At 48.2% G+C, this 16,736-nt stretch overlaps 2 protein-coding genes across 4 annotated transcripts; one reads left to right on the top strand and one right to left on the bottom strand.

Annotated features, from left to right (window-relative positions):
• The first annotated feature begins 534 nt into the window (after positions 1-534).
• LOC311312759 (uncharacterized protein) lies at positions 535-1,999 on the top strand. The gene is made up of 2 exons (XM_084442755.1): positions 535-677; positions 1,106-1,999. Exons 1-2 carry the CDS (start codon positions 548-550, stop codon positions 1,825-1,827), a joined length of 852 nt encoding a protein of 283 aa, XP_084298881.1. The 5' UTR covers positions 535-547; the 3' UTR covers positions 1,828-1,999.
• A 258-nt stretch (positions 2,000-2,257) lies between these two features.
• On the bottom strand, positions 2,258-5,158 carry rnf185 (ring finger protein 185). 3 transcript variants are annotated; one of them, XM_084441586.1, is made up of 7 exons: positions 5,062-5,158; positions 4,478-4,764; positions 4,332-4,350; positions 4,101-4,213; positions 3,951-4,022; positions 3,422-3,539; positions 2,258-3,314 (listed from the first exon to the last, which is right to left on the bottom strand). In XM_084441586.1, exons 2-7 carry the CDS (start codon positions 4,648-4,650, stop codon positions 3,243-3,245), a joined length of 567 nt encoding a protein of 188 aa, XP_084297712.1. In that variant the 5' UTR covers positions 4,651-4,764; positions 5,062-5,158; the 3' UTR covers positions 2,258-3,242. The 3 variants fall into 3 exon arrangements, with proteins under 3 accessions (XP_084297712.1, XP_084297710.1, XP_084297711.1); XM_084441584.1 differs by having other exon boundaries at positions 3,951-4,005; XM_084441585.1 differs by having other exon boundaries at positions 3,951-4,005; positions 5,007-5,105.
• Between the last annotated feature and the right edge of the window lie 11,578 nt (positions 5,159-16,736).

Raw genomic sequence — 16,736 nt, 5'->3', positions numbered from 1 at the left:
ATAGATTCCTTTGCTTTTCACTTAATCTCCCCATTATGTGGTTGTCAATAAACACATACGGGCTGTCGCATATAACTGGATATGCAAATTATATGAATAGCCTAGGCTTTAAGAGTAATGGCGACTTAGGTTATTTAAATAATTAATTGATAGGGATGTTTTTGTACAAACCAGACACATAATCAATAGCGAAATGTATTTCAAGGCACTGTGATTTTCGTTTAGGCTGATGATTTATTTCCAATATTCAAGTCATTCCTGTTCTGTATACTCGACACATGTTTTGATACTGAAATCTAGCGTAGCCTAGCCTACTACTTCTAGCCTAGCTACTCATTCAGTTGGTTACACAGAATTCCTCTACCCTCTTGTGGTGCAAGTTTGCAGTGAACGAGTCTGTTGAATTCATTCCTGCGATACAAGCACGAAGCGGCAAAGAGCGGCAAGCACGCGCCTCGTGATACTCGCATAGCCTACGTAATCATGCACCACACAGGCGGAAAGACGAGAGGTAGTCGCTTCCGCTGCCGCGCACAATTCAGGCAAGATGGACGAAAAGTTGATATTGACAGTGTTTAATTTCCCTGAGCTCTACAATGTAACGCTACCAAATTATCGGAGCGGCGATAGTAGATCTAATGCTTGGACAAGAATCAGCGCCTTAACAGGTCTTCAACGTAAGTGTATGTTTTATATAGCAGCTAGCTAGCTAGCTAGACGTTTCCCCACGTTCTGGGACGCGCGCACAATCACAGCGGTAGCCTCAACAAATTCGTTGATGCGCAGTACAACTGTGTGTAGCGCGCAGAGGTAAGATCCCTGCAGCTACCGCCAAGTTCTGCGAGTTCAGCTTCTGTTTGAGAGTCATCATCCAGGCATTATCCGTAATATAAACTCTTTTGGGGGTAAATATCACTACTCTCCGAGCAATTAAATAGATTGGAGGAGCAAAATAAACTCCATCTTCTAGCTATTGGACTCTGGTGTACCTGTTTTTCACTGTGCACCTGTAACTAACAAAAGTTGTATATTGATGCTACATCAAATAAGCTATCACTTATATCTTGTTTTGCTGTGACTCATTTATATTCTCTCATTTCTCCAGCTGAGGAGTGCAAAAGAAAGTGGAAGAACCTGAGAGACAGATACCTGAAGGAGGTTCGACAGGAGAACCGAACAAAGGAGCAAGGAGAGCTCGTCCCTAGTCGCTGGAAATTCCGACAACTTCTGAATTTTCTTGCACCATTTTCAAAATCGAGAAATGGCACAATTCCCCGTGATGATGATGATGACGACGACCCAGAGAGCCCCGATGATGCCTCTGAAGCCATAGAGAGCGACATCAAAACCGAAACGCTCAAGATAGGCCAGACGACCATGACCCCCACCACCCAGGCTGGCACCATGTCCCAGCTCGCCTTTGTGACCCAGCTGTCTCCAGTGTCCCAGGGTCCACAGATGGCCCAGCTGGCTTTCCTGGCCAAGCTACCTCCAGGTGCTCAGATATCCCCAATGCCCCAGCAGTCTTCTGCACGGAAGCGGAGTCAGGCAAGAGAACTGGAGTCACCTGCATCACCATGTTCCTCCAGCACCTCTGCCAAGGTTCCCACTAAGACCAAAAGTCTGTTCAAAGATAATGATTCTACACACAACAGGGCAAGGGACGAGGATGAGTTGTTCTTGTTGAGCTTTGTTCCCGCCTTGAAAAGGCTCGCTCCACAGAAGAGATGTGAGACAAAAATGAAAATCCAACAGATCATGTATGAGGCAGAGTTTAGTGTGGCACCGCAGTCAGAGACCCAAGAGCAGCCGGATCCAGAGGCCTAATTCTTTTCTTAGTGTTGATTACCAGTTATTCTCAGTTTAGGCTGAAAATTTTACTTTATGATGACATTATGTTTTGTAAGATATATATTTTTTAATTCTTTCCTCAATTTGCAATTATAGTTTTTTACTGGATCCATTGGGTTATCTTTGAGGGCTGTTGGCATGTTCTATTTTTGACAATGAACCAAATAATAAAATGTTTATACTTAAACTGCAAAGCATTTCACTGAGAGTTCTGAATTAAAAGGAAAGTTTGTTTTTAAGTTAACCGTCTGTTGGTATTGGCATTGGATAATCTTGCATCCTACCTCACCTTCTTTCTCAAGAGTTTTAGAAGTTCAACAGAACTTCACCTTGTATCCCTCTAAATGCACTGAGGTGAGTAGAGGACACACGGAACCACCATGAGTTGATTAGAGATAGACATTGGAATGGGACAAACAAAAATGTCTTTATTTACAGATTACCTGCAAATTACAGGATAAAATCACAGATTTTATTCACATTTTATCACCTAGCTTCATTATAGGTATCTTAGTATTTTACAGTATTTACTTTACAATAAAGTATGCTACACTAATAACAGGCCAAATTAAAGAATGACATTTTAATTTAAGATGAAAACATTGTATTAAACATAATATAATGCTGATATGCTTTTAATCATGACTTTCATATTGACAGGACCCTAGATAATATTTATCTTGACGGTGTGTATTGTGCATTAGAATTTGACAAACATTTGTCATGAATGGATAATATCCTAAACAGCATACAGCTGGCAAACAACCTTCAAAAGCTGACATCTCACATCTCCTAGCATTCTGATTTTAAAAAGTTACCATCACTCATATTATTTATTGAACTCTATTGGAGGCCAGATTACCTCTCAACCATCAGGCAGAAATGTCCTAATACCTTCAGCAAGTCTAACAACAACCTGAGACACACAAGTACTGAATGTTATCAAATCAAATATTTCAACGGTATGTCAATACTGATTTTTTTTTCTTTCATATTTCAGTACATGGCCTATGTATAGCACGTCTTTCCCGTCTGAATCTGGTACATCATGTAAATGTATTGATAAAAAACATAATGACTTAAGATTCAAATGAGGCAGAATCACATTAGAGTCCACAATGATGGTGATTGAAAACACCAAAACAAATTCCTTAAGACTTTTCTGTTATTCGAGAGGTCTTTTCTGTATATCAAGAGGTTGCTGGATCAATGGACAATACTTAAGATCGCATAGATGAAAAAAACAAGGACATGTTAGCACTGAGGATTAAAATCATGTGACTGCTATGATTTTTACAGTGTTTTTCAAATGTAATATTGGGTTATTATCCATCTTGAGCTTTTGTCTTTCCTGTCCAGTCGTTTTTATGCAATAAGCAGCCAGAACATGATCACCAGGGCCACAAACAGGAAGAGGCGTGACAGGAAGTGCTCATCCATGTGCTGGGGGGTCCCAGGGGCAGCTGTGAACAACAACATTATTTTACAATAAGATTGATACAGAAGACCAAGAACGGCTGGTTTCAGACCCTGGTTCATATACACAGTTCAGGGCGCTTAGCATTCATACCAGGGGGTGGCCTTCCATCATTGATGTTAAAAGCTGTGGCAAAAATACCAAATGGAAAGGCTCCGATGCCAAAGGACATCTGGAATCCACCATCTCCAAACCCAAACCCTTGGAATCCCTGTGAAAAGTTGGAAGATAACCATTCATTAAAACATTTTACTCAGCTTTATAAGGTGAAATATAGCATGTTTCAAAGGCAAGATGTGATGCAACTCCAATGCAGACTGTTGTCATTCACTTTCCTGTTTACTCTTCTGAGACCATGTTTAATAGGTCCCACTGGGAACGGTAATTTTGCAAATGAATTACATGCAGGTTTGCCCTACAGTATCCAGACAATCCCATGCAATAGTTTCATCATGAATGGGTAGTGTAACACAACAGCTGGCAATCTAAAACACTGTAAACAAGGTATACGTTATTTGAAATATCTAATCTGTTGGATAATAAATGAGTTGACTAGTTGATTGGTGCGAGTGTATAATAGTAATAATATGCTCTAGCAGTGACACTGTTACAGAACACTTACTCCCCGGTTCTCTGGCTCGGGTCTCTGTCCTTGAGGTCGAGGAGGAGTTCGCTCTCTAAAACAGAAACAACACTAAGCAGCAAGGCAGTGTAGCTGTTGTAATGTGCATTGTGTTTGGATATATCTTGGTTTTAACGTAAATCAGCTCACCTGGGGTCCTGCTGACCAGTGCTCCCCCTGCCGTATAGGGGGATGACTTTGTCACGGCTGATGCCAGCTTTGCAGACTGGACACACCTGTCTGTTTGGTCTAGTCTCCAACCACTATATTAACAAACAAAAACACTTTTGTGAGTGTGTCAATAATAAACAAAGAGGCATCACACTTATTGGTACCTCGAGTGAAAAGGATGGGTAGAAAAGCAGGTACAGGTAGACTTACCTGATGCAAGCAGGGCCAACTGCATGGGCGAGTTAAGGGACGGAAGGAGAGGGTTTGGTGGCGGGAAAATATAAAAAGTCAGGTCAACAGATATAGTCTATACTACAAACCAATACCGCGATAAGGTACCAAAAGAGGGTGCTTACCAGAAAAGGTGCCCGCACAGACTGATCACGGCGTCCTTAGACGTGTCCAGGCAGATGTTACATTCAAAGGTGCTGTCCTGGTTACCACTCTCCCCTGCGGTCGAGCTGCTTGAGCCGGGGTTGGAGTTCTCCGGGGCTGCAGGTCCAGAGGCTGGAGGTGCAGCGCTGGCCATTGCTTCCACAGATCTGGAGGTGGAAGGCGTGAGGGTGGTGTAGCGAGCGAGCCAGCTAGTTAGCTTAGCAGGAGGCTAAACTCTTGTCCATCAGAAAGCATCCGTATGAGAAAGCTAGAAGCAGATTAAACAAAAGAAGATTAGCTAAGAGAGTACAAAAATCGTTTCAAGTGTGTCGTTCCTGGCAAAAATGTACGATAAATTAGGTAGCGAGTCGACCACAGATTTCTGACGTTAGCTAACGTTAGGTAGCACTAATCTAGCAGCATATAGAGCAGGGGCTGCGCTACAGCTAGCGAGATAGCTAGCTAACGTTAATACAACTAATTTGAGTGGCTGACTAACTTATCTAATACCTCAATCGTTCCTTAGGTAACGTAGTCTGCGGTATCTCAGTAAACGGTTAGCTACCTTAATAGTCCAAGCTGCCAGGTTTTTATTTCTTTAGTTTCAACTGATTGCATCACTACCCAGCTACTGTTTCCGGATGTTGTCAACAGGGCATTCCCGCAGAGCAGGATCTACAGCCTGTTGGGTGGGGCTTGAGCAAGCCCCCAGGATTCGAAATCTAAAGTTAAGCCCTATCATGGATGTATTAATAGAACTGGATACAGCCACTCCATTCACTGAGCGCTATCACAAATGAAGCCCTATTGAACCGCGCCATCTTGGCAAATTTTTAGTCATTTGACTATTTCCGGTGACTTTTGTACTTGCGCAGTTGTGCTTTTCTGGCTTTCCGGTGACTTTTGTACTTGCGCAGTTGTGCTTTTCTGGCCTACGCGCGTCCACGAACAAGTTCACGAAATGTAGACGCACGTTCCCGGCTCTCTCCGCTTTGATTTAGCAATGAAAACCGGCTTGCATATTAACCTGTTTTTGTCAAATATATCCATTTGAGACATTATTTTTTTTATCCAGGCATCTTAGTTTTAACAGGTTAATTATAGCTGAACATGTTTTGTTTGCTAGTAGATGGTATTCATTCCGTTCGCGATAACGTTATTGCAGCCAGGCTAAATTCCTCCAGGGAGCCAGTGACAGGCGAGTTGAAAAGCTTCACTCCCCGCTAGCAGGGCTTCATTTGTGATAGCGCTCAGTGAATGGAGTGGCTGTATCCAGTTCTATTAATACATCCATGGGCTTGAGGGACCTACAGTTGTTGGGTGGTGCTTTGAGGGACCTACTGCTTTTGGGTGCATGGAGGTAGGTCCCTACAGTGTATTGTTGTGGCATTTTAAAAACTAATCTGAATTTGGAGGAAATAGTAGGTTGTATAGGACATTTTTAGAAGGTCTTTATTTTGAAATGCCACACCAGAATGTCCCGAAAGTCTCTGGGTGACACCCTGAGGTGGTCTGCTAGCACCCTGAATTGGAATGGGTGTGGCATTACGGGGCGTCTCCTTTTAATCCTAATATGACATTGGAAGAAAATAGTAGGCTGTATTGGGCATTTGAGAAGGCCCTTATTTTGAAATGCCACATCGAAATATCCTGAAAGTCTCACAGTGACACCTTGCGGTGATCTGGTAGAACTCTGAAGTAGAATTGGTTTGACATTATGGGGGACTCCATTAAATCCTAATCTGAAATTGGAGGAAAGTAGTAGGCCTTATAGGACATTTTAGAGGGTCTTTATTTTGAAATGCCACATCAGAATGTCCTCAATGTCTCTGGGTGACACGGTGAGGTGATTTGCTAGTACTCTGAAGTGGAATTGTTGTGGCATTATGGGTGGTCTCCTTTTAATTCTAATCAGAAAATTGAGACAATATGACATTTAACAAGTCCTTTATTTTGAAATGCCACATCAGAACTTCCTTTCACTTCCTTAATTAAACAGTAGTTAGTTGACTTCACTAATTAAATGAATTAAATAACGCAAAAGGGAATAGATGGTGACCCACGTGACTTGCATTTCCAAATTGACAGCTGGTTTGACCGCCATGTTAACAGGAAGCTCTGTGTAGAGTGGGCTCAAGGATGTGGAAACTGCCTGATGCCATATGGTTTAATAGCCATGGCTACTAAAACAATGGGCTACCATGATGTTTGACTGAAGCCCATTACAGCTCCCTTCAGAGTTCATACACTAAAGAAAAACAAACAAATCAGGAATTTCTTTGCCTCAATTCCCATCATTTCCCCTTTGTACACTGTAAAAACTAACTTTGTGGTCTAGTAAAATATATAAAGAAAATGTTGATAATATCTACATTGTAATATTAAGTTTCAGTAAGAACTTAATAAAATTGTGAATATGTAAACATTTTATTAATGTAATAAATAAATTGCAATATAAGAGTAAGTTTTATTATAGATTTACGCTATTCATAGACTGCGCATAAACCTAAAAATATGAAGTACATTTTAATCGAAAATGCCAAGTGTGTACAGCCTGTTTGAATCTGCGCATGCTCATTGGACAACCGCGCGAGACCTCGAGCAGTCTGAACTTGTCAGCCGTTGACACCGTCGGCAGTGTTTGGAACAACCCAGTGAGACGGTATTTGATGCTTGATGTCAGTAGCCTATTTCATGACCAGGTAAGTAACTCAGAATTGAATTACTTATCCTCTGCTTTTTCCTGACCCGTTTAACTTTTTCAGTTCCATAGATAAGACTGTTAACGTAAGTTACATGCCTGCCGGGCCGCTGTCTTAGCAGTGTAGCAATATTACACTGCTAGCTAGCACTAGTCCACCACGTTTCGAGCCTTGGTACATGACTGCTATAGTCATGTTCAGCGAGTCCTAGTTTGAAATTAGGACGAACAGAGACACTTCCATAGACCGATACCCTGCCAGCTCGCTATTATTTTAGCACTGTAATGTTGGTGCTAGCTAGTAGCTAGCTGGTTAGCACTAATCAATCAACCACTTTCTAGCTACCAGCCAGCTTTTTTTTGTCGTCAGCCTGCGAGCTCTAGCCACGAACAGACAACATTCGGATATCACTGAAGGTTCAGCTTGTGATTATTGCCAAGATACAGGTCCATTAATTTCGATTGTTTGATTGGGCTTGATTGAATAGTCGAAGACCATGCTTCCACTCGTTAAATGGCTTTTCCAACCTCATGTTGGCCAACGCCATTGGACACAATCCGTTCTACATCGTGGAGCTACGCCCCATAGGGGGGCGCTAGCGCTCCTATTGGTAACCCATGTTGGCATGCCAACAACCAATCTGAAGATAAAAACATGTACTCTTATCGTCCTAACCAATCACAGACCCCCCACCTACTATAAAGGTGGCTAAACCCCAGCAATCTGCTCTCCCATTTTCAGACGAGCTTTCAAGCAGCTGAAGGAAACCTTTCTAAGATGAAGAAGACTAAGAAGAGCGAGAAGAGCGGCGGCGACCTACCTCTGAGGGGCTCCGGCGCTGGATCCCCGATGGACGTCCCCGCCCCTCCTCTTCTGGAAGAAGATGCCCCGCGGGTCGAGGACTGCGGCTGTGGTGCCTTGGACCCGGAGGACCGCCACGACCGGTGTGTGGCGTGCCTGGGGAAGAGCCACGCCGAAGAGGGAGTTTCTCCCAACCCGCCGTGCTCCCAGTGCGCGCTGCTGCCCTCTGAATTCAGGCGTGCCCGCCTGGACTTCTGGCGCGCACGGAGTGCCGTCCCCTGTCCTCTCCCCTCCTGCGAGTCCGAGCCTTCCGACGACGACTCTGGGGATTGTAGTGACTCGGAGGACAGTGGGGAGTTGCCCGCCTCTCAGGGCCCCTCCCCACGCACGGGCTCATCTGTGTCTGGCTCCGAGCCCCCCGCCGGCGGCGAGGGCGGCCCCCCAGACGATGAGCCCCGGGATTCCGGTGGGGCCAAGCCGCTCGTATTCCGGAGGGTGTTCCCCGGTATACTTGAGCGCGCGGCGGTCTCCATCGGAATTCCCCTCCCGTCAGAGCCTGAGGCGAATTGCACCAACCTCTGGGGCATTTCTTGCTTCGAGCTCTCGACGCGGAGAATCAAGCGGCCCCTCCCGGTCATGGAACATATCGACAAGTTTGTCGAGAGTACCTGGGTGGCGCCCCTCGAGCAGGCTAAGGCCCCGGTTCGCGCCTGGATTGAAGCCACGCGTGTGTCCGGCTATGAACGCGACATCTCCGGTGGCGTCCCGGCGCTCGAGCCCTCCTTTGCCGCCCACTTCGCTCCTGGTGCGGCGGCGTGGAGCAATACCAAGAAGCCTCAGCTTCCCGGGGCGCGAGACCGACAGGCGGCTACCCTCTCCGACCGCATGTATGTCCTCGCTGCCCAGGCCACGGCCGCCGTCTCCTCCATCTCCATCCTGGTCACTACCCTGGCATCGGAGTTGAGCAGCGGCGCCTCGCCATCGCCCGAACGGGTTCCCGACCTCCGCTCAGGCTCCCCGTGCTCCTTCCACCGCTCGCCAAGGTCCTGCTTCGCGGTGGAAGAGAAAGAAGCCCGGCGCTAATGCGTGACAATTAACGTCTGCTCAGGCTGCTATTGTTCACGATGGCCCTCCCCTCACGTTAGAGGCTGGTTGTGGTCCCTGTATTAGGGGCTCGCACAATAAAGAGCGTGTTCATGTGTACACCGGTGGTCACTTGTGTCATTTCCATGCTCGACAGTCTGATGCTATGATTAATGTGTCTCTGGGTTCTGGTTCTGAGATGGTTGCGCCTGCCCCTCCGCTCTCTACCGAGAGAATTAAGTCGGTGGAGGGTAGCGCTGTTCTGCCCCGTTATCACTCAAGTAAACTACGGGCCAGTTCATCCACTCAGTTGGCTAGCGCTAGCCTGGCTACTCTTCCTACCCCGGCGGGGATATCAAGGAAGTTTGTCGGGCAGCCTTCCCCCTCTACGGGTCAGCTTTCGGTAGCTAGACTTTCCGTTTCCAAGAGGAGGGCTCGACATAGAGTTAATGTGTAATACTGGGAAGGCGTTCTCTGCTACTTCTACGGTGAGCGCAGGTATTCGTGTACCGCACCATCGTGAACGGCTGGGAAATGAAGCACCTGTGTCTCGTTCGACTAAGCTACTCTCGCACACAGCCCGAGAGACGGTTGATGTCGTTAGGACCGTTGAGCGAACTTCGTTTGAAATTGAGCGCTCGCTCTGCTATATTTCAAATTTGAATGCTCGTACGTCATTGGTTTCCCCCGTTGCGCTGCATCGGTATGGGTCGTCTGCCTCATTTGCATATGGGAGCAAGATTCCCCGACTTTTCTCGGCAAGTTCAAAGGCGTCTGCCTCCACACAGCCTGAGTCTATGTCGGCGGCGGCCTCATTTGCATACAATGACAGGGCTCCGCTACTTCAGCCGTCTGCCTCATTTGCATATGAGAGCGATGCTCCCTTTCCTTGCGTTGTGAGCGATACAAGGGCTACCGCTGCACAGGTTAAGTCGGTGGCCTCTTCGTGTGCATACACTAACGCGGCCCCACTGTCTGCAGAGATGCTAGTTGGTTTTCACAACAGCTCTCGGGCTACTTGCGGGCTTACGTCTCCGGGCTCTGGAGGACGTTTACACTGTACTGACATTGATGTTGCCCCCACTTCGAGTAAGTCGGTGTGTGATGTCAGTGTCTGCGGTTCGCCTCCCTTTCATATGCGGCCCCCCTTGGACTGCGGCAGCCCCCACGGGTGGGGAGGTGCCAGCGGTGGCGGTCGGGGCCGTTCTAGAATACGATCGCTTTCTGGCGAACGTCCCGCGCACGGCGGCGGGCCCTCTCTCGCTATGCAGAGTGGCGTGGATGCGGTTGCCATGCCTCCCTCGCTGGCTGTTTCGCATCCTGTCATCGGGGTATGCGATTCAGTTTATCGCCCACCCTCCGTCCTTCACCGGGGTGGTGGAGACTGGGGTCTCGGGTCCGCGGCAGGAGAGCGCTCTCCAGTCGGAGATAGCGGAGCTCCTATCCAAGGAGGCGATAGCGGTGGTTCCACCGAGCCGCTCGGGGGCGGGATTTTACTCTCGTTACTTCCTCGTTCCGAAGCGGACAGGGGGGATGCGTCCCATCCTCGACCTGCGCCTTCTGAACAAATGCGTAGCCAAACGGCATTTTCGTATGCTCACAGTGAGGCACCTGTTGGACTCCGTTCTCCAGGGAGACTTCTTCACAAGCATAGATCTGAAGGACGCATACTTTCATGTTCCCATCAGAGAGGGTCACAGAAAGTTTCTGCGTTTTGCCGTCCAGGGTGTGGCTTACGAGTACACCAGGCTCCCGTTCGGTTATGCGCTGGCTCCTCTGGTGTTTTCCAAGTGCCTGGAAACGGAGATTCTACCGCTGAGGCGCGAGGGCATCAGAGTGCTCGCCTACCTGGACGACCTTCTGATCCTCGCCTCGTCGGCCGCTCAGGCCAGGTCGCACACCTCCCGGCTTGTGACTCATCTCACAGGCTTGGGTTTCGCCATCAACTGGGAAAAGAGCACGCCGCGCCCGTCTCAGTCTGTGATTTATCTGGGTCTCAGCTTGGACTCTGTCTCGATGCGCGCGTCCCTGGCGGCGCCGAGGCGCGATGCTCTGGCCCGGGCACTCTCTATCTGCCTGCCAGGGAGGGTGGTCACGGCTCTGACGGTGATGCGTTTGCTGGGCTTAATGTCATCGGCCCACGCGGTGGTTCCGCTGGGCCTCCTGCACATGCGTGGCTTACAACGTTGGTTCGCACGTCTTCATCTGAATGTCAGCAGGGACAAATTCAAGATGGTGACGTTGCCCGGGTCCCTGGCTACGGACCTGGTTTCCTGGAGGAACCCGCGCATCATCGCGCGTGGTGTCCCTCTAGGCAGGGTGTCGTTCCGCGTACCGATTTTCACGGACGCTTCCCTCTCCGGCTGGGGAGGGACGTGCCTGTCCCAAGCCGTGGGGGGCCGTTGGCCTCCTGGCGAGAACAGGCACATCAATCTCCTGGAGCTGGAGACTGTGTTGCTGGTTCTTCGGCACTTTGCACCTGCGCTGAGGGGGCTCCCTGTGCTAGTGCGCTCGGACAACCGTGCCACGGTAGCCTACATCAACCGTCAGGGTGGTGTCCGCTCAGTGGCTCTTCATCGCGCGGCGGTGAGGTTGTGGCTGTGGGCGAGCTCCAATTTGAGCTCCCTCCAGGCTCAGCACATTCCGGGCCACTTGAATGTCGGCGCCGACCTCATGTCGAGGGGCGGGCCGCGCCACGACGAGTGGAGGCTGCATCCTCAGATTGTGTCACATCTTTGGGCGCGCTTCGGTCGTGCGAAGGTGGACCTGTTCGCCACAAGGGAGAATGCTCACTGTCCTCTTTGGTTCTCTCTGAGTCGGACGGACAGCCCCCCGCTGGGAGTGGACGCCTTTGCGCACACCCCTTGGCCGGAGGGCCTGCTCTATGCCTTCCCCCCAGTGGCGATCATTCCTATGCTGTTGACCAGAATACGGTCCGAGCGTCGGACAGTGATCCTGGATGCGCCAGACCGTCCCAGTGCGCGATGGTTCGCGGAACTGATGGCTCTGGTTCAGGTTCGCCCTTGGCTCATTCCGTACGGGCGGGATGCCCTGTCCCAGGCGGGCGGCACGATACAGGCCCCCCCGGTTCTGGGTCAGCGCTTGGTGGCCTGGTTACTGAACGGCGCAGATTAGCTCGGAGGGGTCTCTCCGCGGCTGTGATCAGCTCTATTCAGAGCGCGCGTGCTGGCTCTACTTCTAAGCTGTACGCTGGGAAGTGGGAGTCTTTCGTGCGTTGGTGTGATGGGGATGATGTAGACCCGGAGACCTGCTCAGTTGAGGCAGTGCTCTCCTACCTGCAACATCTGTTGGACCTGGGGCTTGCTGCCTCCACCATTAGGGTGTATGCGGCTGCTATTTCGGCATGCCATGAGGGGTTTGCTAGGACTACGGTCTTTGCTCACCCTCTGGTCAGGCGTTTTTTGGCGGGTGTGGTCCGGCTTAGGCCACCTGTCAGAGCCTTGGCCCCCCAGTGGGATCTGTCTCTGGTTTTGGATGCACTGTGCAAGGTGCCGTTCGAGCCTTTGGAGCAGGTTGATCTCAGATGGATGTCTATCAAAACGGCATTGCTCCTCGCATTATCCTCGGGTAAGCGAGTGAGTGATCTGTGTGCGCTGTCGACGCAGCCGGGCTGCCTCACCATCACTGGGGACGGCAGTAAGGCCGTTCTGAGGCCCAACCCGGTTTTCCTGCCCAAGGTGGTTAGGCACTCTTATAGTGCTAGGCCTCTGGAGCTGCGCGCCTTTTCTCCTCCTCCGCACTGCTCGGTGGAGGGCGCCCGGTTGCATCTCTTGTGCCCGGTCCATGCGCTCTCTGTTTACATTGGGCGCACGGCCTCGTTCAGGACCACGCCTCAGCTGCTCGTATGCTACGGTGCGGGCAAGCTGGGCTCCCCCCTTTCCAAGCAGCGCCTCTCTCGCTGGCTTTGTGAGGGCATCTCTGCTGCGTATACCGCGGCAGGTCGCCCTTTGCCTGGCCGGGTGCGCGCGCACTCCACTAGGGGTGTTGCCGCTTCGGTTGCGCTCTTTCAAGGGGTGTGTGTGGAGGATATCTGTGCGGCGGCGTCCTGGGCGTCGCCGTCGCCTTTTATCCGCTTCTATCTACTGGATGTGCCATCTAGCTCCCTGGCGGACTCTGTCCTGAGTTTCGCTGCTAGGGCCACGCCCTGAGATGGCGTGGCTGTGTTGGTCGGTACTCCCAGCCAGTTTTACTTGCATGTTTATGCGGCTTGACCATTGTTCCGCCCCCTGTGCGGGGTGCGCGGCCTTTGGTTTTGAGCTCCTGGTGGACACCAGGGGACCCTTGCGTTCCGTTTGCGGTCCTTTGCCTCGTCCGCCCGTCTTATTGCCTGACCGGCCCTCCGTTGGGGTTCGGGTGGAGGGAGTTGCACTTTACTACTGTGTGGTGCTTGTGTACTCCCTTGCCTCCAGTGGGTTGATGTTTTTATGTCGGCCTGGCCCGCGTACATTGTGGGCATCGCTGGAGCTCCGCCTGTTACCAATAGGAGCGCTAGCGCCCCCCTATGGGGCGTAGCTCCACGATGTAGAACGAAGGTTACGTATTGTAACCCCAGTTCTACGAGTGGAGCGGAGCCCCATAGGGTTTTTTCCGGGCCCTGCCTCTAGCTTTCTAGCTCGTCTGACTTAGTGTGGGAGAGCAGATTGCTGGGGTTTAGCCACCTTTATAGTAGGTGGGGGGTCTGTGATTGGTTAGGACGATAAGAGTACATGTTTTTATCTTCAGATTGGTTGTTGGCATGCCAACATGGGTTACCAATAGGAGCGCTAGCGCCCCCCTATGGGGCTCCGCTCCACTCGTAGAACTGGGGTTACAATACGTAACCTTCGTTCTCTCTCTTAACCATCCGAAATAAACATCTCTAATTAACTCTTGATACAGTGCAGTGAAAATGTAATGTTTTGTATTTTGATAAAATTATTGCACTTAAGCTAATATTTTTCTGCGTGTTATTTTAGCAGTGTAATGTTATTGTCTGCGTTATTTGCCAAAATTGCTCCCAATTGAACTAGTGCAGCTTGCCGCCATTAGTGCCATATGTGGCCCAGTTAGGTTCTATTTAGTTAGAATAATCAAGTTACACATCAAAAAACTAAGTAAATCTTATATGCATGTAATGGTTACAGTTATGAAGTAAAGAAGATTTAATTACTTTTACTTTTTTCTATTTGACAATAACAAATGTATCAAGAAGCAATTTAATAGAATCAGGCAAATGTTACTAAATGTGTTGAAATAAATGTGCCTCTAATATTTTGTGGTACAATAAATGTGTGCAGACCTCATTAGCAAGCCTGCTAGTCACCTGGTTGTGTGATGTAGATAGCAAACTAGTGTAGAAAACTAAACTATTTCTTTCCATCAACAGAAAAATCAGTGTATCAGTGAGTGGGATCTTTGAGGCAAGAACTGGGAAAACTGATTAAGGCAAGTACAAATTGATGCATTCTATTAACATTGATGTGGTTTTCCAATGTTGTCTGTGTAATTGGGGCAAAGCGGCATAGGCTTTGGCCACCATTAAGTTTCTACCTTATTATTATTTGTGTGTGTAGAAGGTCAAGACACACGCACACAGGCTCAATGGTTTAGGTCTTTGTTTTAATATGACACTTTCTGTTCTTTTACAGGGTCACTTGTAGGAGGAGACAGTGCAGTGGACAGTTGGTTTAGTTTTATATAGGCTAATAACAATAATTGTTGGTGAGTGTAGAACAGGTTTTACACAACATTACATACTTTACAATTACATCACCAGTTTAGACAGGTCTATATTGGCTGGTTTGAACTATGCTATGAGATGGTCATGCAAAAGTTGCAATTTTAGGACATCAACCCGTTTAGAGCTCTTAAAGCATTATAGATTGAACCATTTACACACCAGTCAAGGCCGGTCATTACCCTGCTTGTACTCGGATTGTCCTTGTTCGTTTAATGGTTGGGGTGCACTTCGCACACATTTGTCTCGAGATCATCCAGAAACTGAACAGTTAGGGCAAATTGTTTATTTTTCTTGTCTTGTTTGTAATTCATGTAGTTTTCACACAGAGAAGCAATATTTTGAACACCTCGGGATTCATCTTAAACAGCACGAAACTGTCCAGTGTGTTTTTAAAGGGTGTGACTATAGCACTTATATATATATATATACAACTTTTGCTTCACATAAAAGTAGGAAACACACTCTTCACTGCCTGGAAGATTTTAAGAATACTGTATACCAGACGTTTCCAAATCAAGTAACAGATGATGATAGTTCGTTGGTAGATGAAAATGAAGTTACTTCTAACGAAACACTTGTCGGGGAGGGTGAGGACTTGGATAAAGTCATTGTAGATGAGCTTGGTTCCTTACTGCTTAAATTAGACTGCATCTTTAATGTGCCTAGTAGGTGTATAGATGAGATTGTAGGGGAGCTTCAATTTATCACTTCCTCCGCATCTGCACCTGTTATAAAAAACATTGTCCATAAGACATTAGAAGACCACAATTGCACTGTCGGAGAACTGGTGATCACAGATTTGGTAAATAGAATTTGCCAATTAAATCCTCTTAGTGCAGCCTTTAGTGAAGAAGGTCCTCTTGGTACAGCATACAAGAGAAAAGGGTACCTAAAGGACAATGCTCGTTTTTGACAACCTGGACCTTATTTATGACATATTATAAGACGTTTGACTCACTGAGATCACTTTGGTGTAGTTCGGAGGCATGTAGAAGAAATTTAAAATCCAGCGCGAGCCTGACTATACTAATTTTTTTTTTCCAAACTCCTTAAAGAGGAAAACCCCTGGAGAGAAGTATCCCGCGAAGAACTGCAAGAGGCCGAGGAGAGCAGAAGTGAACTACCTGCCTCCACATCCAAGTGGAGAAACAGACGACAGTCTGGAGGTATGTTGGTTTGGGTGTTTTGGGTGTAAATGAGTCTGGGGGTGTGTAGGTGTTGGTCTGGGTGTTGGTCTGAGTCTGGGGATGTGGGTGTTGGTCTGGCTGTTGGTCTGGATGTCTGGCTGTTGGTCTGAGTCTGGGGGTGTGGAGGTATGGGTCTGGTCTAATTCCCTTCTTGTTCACTTGGAGCTGGAGAGGCGGGAGCTCCTCAATGACATAAAGAAGAAGGACAACACAAAGGTCATCCAAGAAAAAATGACCAAAACCTTCTCCTGCCGAAGGCTGGAGGTTGTGACCAGTAGTCCAGCTGCCGCTGACTTCAAAGAGCGATGGCCTGCTTTGTTTTGTGAAGCTGAGGTAGGCAGATTTAAAAGTGTTTATTTCTCCATTGGGAACTAGCAATTTGTTTTCAGAATGTACGAGTGCTGTTCGGGGTTGATCACATTAACATTAATACGCTTTAAATGCTCTTCGCTTAATGTTGAAATTGGAAGCTTTGTGTGCCTCTTTTTACTGTTTTAATGTCTGTAGCTGCTTGTTTAAAGTCATATGTTAATGGTCGGTGGGTAGGGACGCTGTCCGAGTGACCTATAAGAGGTGCCAGACAGCCTTGTCAATATGCACAATTCGCGCTTGTTGAGTTGATCATTGTAAACGAGCACAAATTGCGCATATTGACATGGCGGACTGGCGCCTCCTATGGGTCACTCAAATAGTGCCCTATGTCACATAAAGGAGTGAGTGATCCCCT

Source organism: Borostomias antarcticus (assembly GCF_949987555.1).
Source record: "Borostomias antarcticus genome assembly, chromosome: 8".
In the NCBI taxonomy this organism is placed as follows: Eukaryota; Metazoa; Chordata; class Actinopteri; order Stomiiformes; family Stomiidae; genus Borostomias; species Borostomias antarcticus.
Note: the sequence above shows the minus strand (reverse complement) of the source record. Positions and strands in the feature narration are given on the sequence as shown.